Here is an 8,730-nt window from a genome sequence, read left to right on the forward strand (position 1 = left end):
CGTCTGCAGATAGAATTTGAATAAAAAATAGTCAGAGGTAGGATTTGAATCCACAACGCCAAGCGTTTTGTCTGCACAGCTGTCTGCATACGCGACATGACATGCATTTCAATTAAAATATATATAATAGTTGTACTGCTATTTATGTCACGGTATAGAATTTGAAATATATTAAAACGGGGAGAAAGTGTGTAGGCGGCCGGGTAGCTCAGTCGGTAGAGCATCGGAACGGTAATCCGAGGCCCCGGGTTCGAGTCCCGGTCTGGCTCCACATTTTCTCACCCTGTGACATTTGGCGCCCAACGTGGGGCCGTGACGGCATTACACTGGTTAGTCTCCGACGCCTGTAATTGCTTATATATAAAGTATCCGCAGAAATTCGAGGACGAATTTCAAAATGGTGGGGAAATATGTCACGGTATAGAACTTGAAATATATTAAAACGGGGAGAAAGTGTGTAGGCGGCCGGGTAGCTCAGTCGGTAGAGCATCGGAACGGTATTCCGAGGCCCCGGGTTCGAACAATCTTGAACTTAGGGACGGCATACTGTTTAGATCCGGTCAATACAGAGAGCAGAAGTATAAGCAGCTCATATTACCAGATTCTGTCAAAGAGGAAGTGTTCAGCGCCTTACATGATGATCTCGGACATCAGGGCCGTGATAGAACAACATCCCTCTTCAAACAACGATTCTGCTGGATTGGTATGGATGCTTATATTGAAGACAGAATTCGGAAATGCCAGCGTTGTATTGCAAGAAAAACGCAGCCAGGTAAAGCACCTCTTGTCAGTATCTCGTCAACTGCTCCGATGGAAATTGTATGTGTGGACTTTCTGAGTCTTGAGCGGTCCAAGGGTGGCTTTGAACATATACTTGTAGTTACAGACCACTTTTCAAGATATGCATAAGCCTACCCAACCAAGAATCAAACTGCTAAGACTACAGCAAAGGTGCTATTTGAACAGTTCATCGTCCACTACGGATTTCCCGACAGAATACATAGCGATCAAGGAGCTAATTTTGAGTCAAGTCTCATAAAAGAACTATGTATTCTGGGAGGCACAGAAAAGTCCCACACTACTCCATATCATGCTATGGGAAACGGAATGACGGAAAGGTTTAACCAGACGCTTTTGAAAATGCTGGGAACACTAGAGGAAATCAAGAAATCAGACTGGAAATCATTTGTAGCCCCTTTGGTCCATGCCTACAATGTTACCATCCATGACAGTACCAGCTTTTCCCCATATTATATCATGTTCGGGAGACAGTCAAAACTTGCCATCGACGCCTTGCTTGGTATTCATTTCGATGAAGATAAAGCCAAGACAAGAAATGAATATGTCCGCAAGCTACGAGACAGACTAAGCTTTGCATATGAAAAGGCAAAGAAAGCCACAGATGAAATGGCACAAACGAACAAGAAAATATACGACCAGAAAGCAAGGGCCGCTAAATTACATCCAGGCGATATTGTTCTTGCAAGAAACGTAACAACCAGGGGAAAACATAAGATCGCGGACAGATGGGAGTCAAATCCATATGAAATTATTTCCCAGCCAGATGAAAACACTCCAGTATACATAATCAAATCATGTAATTCAAAATCGAAGAAAACGAGAACATTGCACAGAAATCTTCTATTGCCAGTCAGAACTAAACAAGCAGAAAAAGCCAGTGAATCAACCAATCATAACAAAAGCGTCGAGGTTGAGAAATACGTCATACCACGGAAAAGAAGGAATACACAACAGACAAGACATATGGACAACTTAGACGAGGAGAGGCCAAAACGTCAGAGGCGTCCACCAAAGTGGCAATCTACAGGAGAATGGACAGTGTGAAAATAAACACGAGTGAACAGTAGTAACGAACAGTTGTTAATTAGTGATCATAAGTGCTAAGTTTAGACTTAACTGTGTCAGTGTGAATTAGTATGTACTTACCTTTTGTGTGATAAATGCGTCATACTTAATAATACTTACCTTCATGAACAAACAGTCGAGTTCGAATGAAAATAAAAATGTGTAAATGCTTACCTGTTGTATTTGTGTGTACGTTATCACTTCATGAATACTTACCATTAAGAGACGGAATGAAACTATACGCCAACGAGATTAACCTGAAATAGAAAGGTCATAATGATTCCATATATTCTGTTTTCAGTGTGAACTGAGTAAGGTTTTAGATGAGAACTACACAAATGTGTCAATATAATCACTGTGAAATGTGAAATATACCAGTAATATCTGGAAGAACTTTAAGAGTGCAAGATACTTACCTATGCTATTGAAACAAATGTATATACATACCTACCTTAATTGAATAGCATCCGTTAAAAGATACGGAAGTGCAGGATACGACATTAAAGTGTGTAAACTATACTTGAATGCTACTTATATACTTACCTATGGTAAATAAGATATGTGTATATATAGAAATATATACTGAATTAACACGGATATATATTCATCATTCTATACTATGTATGGATAAAATATGGATACAATCGTCATACTTACCTTTTTATACAAGTAAGTATGGAAATTATGATGAATACGTGTTGGTCACACATATAATATGTTATAATTACAACTATTACTCAATTCATAGATTTGCGCGTTTCTGATTGGCTGCTTCAGCACACGTGACCAACTTTCATTTCTCAATGAAGCCATCACGTATTCATTAGATCTAATTAATATTCATAATTTTACGGACTACTTTTTCCGTTTCTGGGTCACGCACTTTCAGTTTCAATTCGCCGATTTAGTACATTTTCTAACCATAAATCATGGAACAAAAATAAAATATATAATATTAATTATTTGTTTTTATTTATACCCTTTTAATCTTTTATTAAACATTTATATAAACATATATTTACTGCCGCATCTAGCGTTCTGTAAACTTCGTCTGCACAACAACAACAATGGCCGAAGGGGAATCGGATTTTGTTTTGTTTAAACAATTATCTGGCACTTTCGAATTGTATGAACCAGAAGAAAGTCGTCCAGAAGAAATTCCCGAGGACATTCAGGCCCTCTTGGCTCTTCCTTTCGATGATGAACTTCAAATTGAAAGTGAAACTGAAAGTGAAACCACTAACAATCCGGAGCATCCGGAGTCTACTGTCACCAAAGATGAAAGTGAAAGTGAAGGCATAGGGAATAATGTAGAACAAACAGAAACTGTTGTTGTTGAGGCTAAACCTGTAAATGTGACACAGACTGCTCCTGCCAGAAGAAATTGAAAAAATCAAAGAGAACAAATATGCCCCCAAGACTAAACAAAATACCAAATGGGGAATAAATTTATTCCAAGGTAAATACTGAGTTACAACAATATATTAAGTAAAAAATGCATTTTTACATTTTATCGGTATCTTCCATAAAAACTTAAAAAATGCAAGAGTTTGCACAGCCAGACCAGGATTCGAACCTGGAACCTCCCCAAAACACAAATTACCATATGTAATTTCCTCAATTTTGGGTTGCTCTGCCAATTGAGCTATCTGGCCAGTAGTACTGTAATATGCTAGCAAAAACACTTGCGATAATTTTTCGATTGCTGGTTTATAATAGCTAAAATGGAGCATTAGTGGGAAAAAAATTGGTAATGGGCGTTTACAGTAACCATTCAAGTTTCTTACTACAGTACTGTAAGTCAACTATGCATCAACATTTTCTAATTAGCCTGCTGAAATTCTCCCAACAATATTAAATAAAATCCTCTTTTAATTTATTACAAGCATGGTCACAAACAAATACAAATTAGGCGTAAAAATGTTTGTTTCCGGTATCCTGACCTACCCTATCTAAAATTTTTGGCCCGACCCTAAATAACCTTAGAGGATTTTTTTCCTTAAATTTTTTAACAAAACATTGAAAAACTGCATTTTTTATGCTTTAAACAAGACATGGTCAGAGATATTATAAATCAACTTACAAATGCTCTAAAGACATAATACCCTTATTTGCATTCATATTTTTACACAGAAATAGATTCCAAATAGCCCCACTTAATAAAAAAATCAAACAAACCAAAAAAAATACCAATACACCTACCCTATTTTTATTTAGCATGTTACCGGAAACAAACAATTTTTTTTTTGCCTTTTACCTAAACTATAATACACTTCTTTGAAATTCTTGCATGCTTAAAAATGCCAAATTAACAAGTACTTGGTAGTCTATATAATAACTGAATTAATTTCTCTTTTAAGAATGGAGCATGGAGAGATATGGTCATAAAATTAATCTGGAAACTGTCCAAAAGGAGCAACTGAACAACTATCTAAAGCAATTCTATGCAGAAGCTCAACCCAAAATTACACCAGACAGAAAAAGAAAATTTCAAGACACAAACCTAGCTTCTGAATACCACCGTAACACAATGAAAAATGCACGAGCAGCCATTAACAGACATTTCCGTGACATTAGCCGGAGCATAGATATTGTCCGTGATACTGTTTTTCAGGAGGCAAATGATATTTTAGACGCAAAACTAAAATCTAACCTAAAAGCTGGTCTTAACCTACCAACTGCCCACAAACCAATCATTCCACCTAAAGATCTGCAAGCCATACATTCTTATCTGAAAGCGAATAATCCAATAGCACTCAGATACCGAGCCTGGTTCATTCTTAGTATACAGTTTGTATCTCGGGGCCTTGAATTTCACCCACAGTTGAACCGCAACAGCCTTCAAATTCATGCCGACGAGGAAGGCAGAGAGTATATTCATCTCACCCATGACGTAAAAGAAAAACAAAATCAAAGCGGCATCACAAATGAAAAGAGAATTTATGCCATAGAAGGCGACAGTGAAAATTGTCCTGTACAGAACTTGAAGGCTTTTATGGCGCACTGTGACCCAAATGCTGAAAAGCTGTTTTGCCATGTAAACAAACTAGCTTTGGAGGCTCCAGATGTTTGTCAGATTTGGTACAACACTAAACCTGTCAGCACCAAACAATTCACCAGTTTTATGGGCGACATTTCTAGAAATGCAGGTCTTGACACACGGTAATTATGTTTTCAGTTAATTTCATTTCTATTAAAACAAAAACAAAAAAAAACTGAGACTCTGTTAAATCAAGTTCAATCCTAAACACTTCACACAGATTTTCAAATAACAACTGAATTGTAACTGTCAGGAAGTTTACGACTGATTTGCATAAACACCGAAGATTGTATCTTATTGTATGGTACCATTGCATTTTCAGATACACCGCACACTGCCTTCGTGCTACTGCAACCCAGGGTCTGGATGATGCCGGATGTGAGATCCGGCATATAATGTTTATGACCGGACATCGTAACGAGGCATCTGTTCGGTCGTACAGCAGAGGAACGACAACAGAGCAGAAAATGAAGATGTCTAAAATCCTCACCGAATTATCAACTGGCTCCAGGGAAAATTCTCAGCTAAATTCATGTGCAGTTCCGGTTCCCAGTTCGGATGGTCCAAATCCAACCTATGAAAATAAAAAAATCACCATGTGTCAACAAGATTCCGGAATGGGAATGTTTAATCCGTCTTCGTGCACGTTTAGCAACTGCACATTCACTCTGCAAAGTAGCCTTAATACTCCAAATTAAGTTCAGATTTTTCATTTCAGTTGAAAAAAAAACACTGAAAACACAAACACAATTTCAATTTGTGAACAGATTCTGAAATATGTTCACTTTGTTACATGTTACAATTCATTGTTCCATTGTTTAAATGTTCCATACCAGATCGAATTTCCAGAACACAGGTACATAATACCTGTTGACCTGTTCACATAATATAAATTGATATAAACTCATGTGAACAGCTGAACTTAATTAATAACAAAAATTGTTCAATTTGTGGATTTTTTCCATGTTTATTGATTTGTGGATACTAGTGTGTACTGTAGAGACTTTTAATTGCAATAAAACAGACATAATTATTATGATGTACTTAAATTCCTTACCTATCGCTGTCATCCAAGTTTTTCCTTGCTCCATTTTCTGAAAATATCATTTCCAAATTCCCGTCACTGGCTCTGACACGTGTTTTTACCAAATTATCCTTTAAATCGATTTCATGAACATTATATCCATAAAAATTAAATATCTTTGATAAAAGTTCAAGTTGTTAAACCACAAAATCGTTCTAAGCAACCACATCAAATCCGATTTCAATTAAATCACGCCTAAAATTGAAGACCGACACGATCGCGACGTTGATGTCGGCCATCTTTCTTTTGCTTTATGCAAATGAGTCGTTCGCCTGCGTCCATGACGACGAAATTAATGCGCGTAACACAGGTACTCTTAAAGCTTGCATTTCAGTAAAAAAGGTTAGATTTTTTTTCAAATAGGAAACAAATGGAAGAAGTTTTTATAGTTGTAATTATAAGAATTGAATGGTATTTTTCTGCGGTTCATCGATGTATGAACTGTCAGGAAGTTTACACCTAATTTTTACATAAACACCGAACTGTCAGGAAGTTTACACCTAATTTTTACATAAACACCGAAGGTGTTTATGTAAAAATTAGGTGTAAACTTCCTGACAGTTCATACATCGATGAACCGCAGAAAAATACCATTCAATTCTTAAATGTTTCCGGCAAAAGTGTTGAAAAAGGTGTTCGGAAATATTCCATCGCATGAGGAATTACGACACGCATTCAATAGTTGACACTATCACGCATGGCGATAGTTACATTGAACTTGATCTTCTATGAAGAAGTTGCCAGAAATATGTGCGATACAATAGATTTAAAGTCTATCAATTGTCTAACTTTTACCTGGAGAAAATAAATCTTCGTACACTACTTGGATGTATTTCTTAAACTCCTATGTAAATGGCAATAGAACGGATACTTCATTTCTGTTGTTGTTTACATGCACAGATTTCTAAACATAGCCATGAGTGAATTTCATAGATGTTGTTCATTTATTTATGTAATTGCCATATGTTTCCGACATAACAGTCTAATTACATGATATTTTTTTCAGGTTGCTGAAGACCGAAAAGTTTTAACTATATAGTCATGATGTATTATGTGATTTTTTTTTCAGATTTTCTTGTTTGCCATTTTATCGCCTTGTCGAAATGTCGGGACGACATTTTTCTGCCGGGGGGAATATGTCATAGAGTGTGTTGTATTTAACACCTTTGTTTATACTTAGTCGAAAACACCTTATACAGTTCCGTTAGTTAATATAGTATTTGTAGTCAGTAGTCCAAAATAGTTGTATTACGTAGAATTTACTACCTTTAGACCTTTAATCTCATATTTATGTTCGATTAATCTTCTACTTAACATTCATTTGCATGAATCGATAACCAATCACAACCACTACGCCATATTCAAAAGTGTAAACAAAAGTCATAGCCATTATATGCTAAAATATTTTTCCATCTATTGTCTATATACATTTATATATATACAGGTAATTGTGTGTTTCAGTTTATAAACATGTATTTATTGTAATTATCGATTTTGTGCATTCATCAATTGTTCCAATACTCGTAATTATTGTTTTCCATTGGTACGATCGAATGTTTATGTTATAGTTGCAGGATCGTATCTGTCGTCAAATACATAAGAACCCCAGATTTGGGCTGTCATTACTCAATCTACCGGCTGGCGAGGTCGGCGACATTTATAACGTGTTTATTATAATGAGAGGTGAGAGGTTTATACATTCGCTATTTTCACAGAATTATTGTACTATTTATTTGAACTGTCAAAACTTGTTCCCGGCTTTCAAAAGTAAGGTAAATTGTTTGTTTATTATAATGTCACCACTACTGAAAGGGCCAGCCAAGTTGACTTATAAGGCACCTACATACATTGAACAGCAGTACTTCCTGATTCATATTTTTAATGCCAGGCACCAGGCAGGTAGGCAATCGGTAACCATTATTTAACTAGCTGGCGGCTCACTAACCGGTCTGTCTTCAGAAACAAGAACCGCCTCTGACAGGGCTCGAACCTTCGACCTCCCGGTTGCGGGGCAGGGGCCTTATCCATTAGGTCACCGCAGCTCGGTATCTTATGTTCGATGAGTAAAAGTTTTACGACTAAATGTACTTTACAGACCTGTTCTTAACCATTTCTGTCATGTAATTTATATTTTCTTTTTAGGGGACAACACACTTCCAAATGATACCAAAATTATATAAACTTACCAGGCATCAATATTTGACATATTTTAATAGAACTGTTATATAGATCTTGTTAATTTGTGGACCGGATACCTTTTATAATAAATAATATAAAATCAGTATGTATGTAAATGTTTCACACATTTCACGTGCATTCCTTATTATCATATGGTGGGATCTTTTTTTTAAATCTGCTGATGTCACGCCGCAAGATAAATATACTAAACGAAGCATCTAATTCAGCCTCAGTGTTATTAATGATTCTAATTGTATATTCCCCATTGTTAAGACAATTTCTAATTGCCAAGATTATACTGAAACTGGGTGCAAATACATAAGTTCACTCATTTTACAACTCTATTCATCTTTATACTGTCACACAGTGCAGATATATGTTTCAGAATACAGTGGAGAAGATATTAAACTGTCACTGATATATGGCCGAGTATTCAATTAAATTAACCCTTACCATGCTAAACTTCTATAATGAACTTGTCCATCTTTTAATTTGTACAGTACCATTAACTTTTTAAAGTGGTGCATACTACAAAGATACTGACAGTGTTGTGAACAGTGCA

At 36.2% G+C, this 8,730-nt stretch overlaps 1 protein-coding gene across 1 annotated transcript; it reads left to right on the plus strand.

The window, feature by feature from the left end:
• Positions 1-3,294: 3,294 nt before the first annotated feature.
• Positions 3,295-6,361, plus strand: LOC123541323 (uncharacterized). Its single transcript, XM_053525764.1, has 2 exons — positions 3,295-5,028; positions 5,229-6,361. The coding sequence occupies exons 1-2, from the start codon at positions 4,235-4,237 to the stop codon at positions 5,602-5,604; spliced, it is 1,170 nt and encodes a 389-aa protein (XP_053381739.1). The 5' UTR covers positions 3,295-4,234; the 3' UTR covers positions 5,605-6,361.
• The last annotated feature ends 2,369 nt before the right edge of the window (positions 6,362-8,730 follow it).

Source organism: Mercenaria mercenaria, chromosome 16, assembly GCF_021730395.1.
Source record: "Mercenaria mercenaria strain notata chromosome 16, MADL_Memer_1, whole genome shotgun sequence".
Lineage (NCBI taxonomy): Eukaryota > Metazoa > Mollusca > Bivalvia > Venerida > Veneridae > Mercenaria > Mercenaria mercenaria.

Excerpts from the sequence above, each read along its gene's own strand:
- LOC123541323 (XM_053525764.1), top strand. The coding sequence starts at position 4,235 with ATGGAGAGATATGGTCATAAAATTAATCTGGAAACTGTCCAAAAGGAG. Across the intron at positions 5,029-5,228 it reads AATGCAGGTCTTGACACACG|ATACACCGCACACTGCCTTC; the intron begins GTAATTATGTTT and ends TTGCATTTTCAG.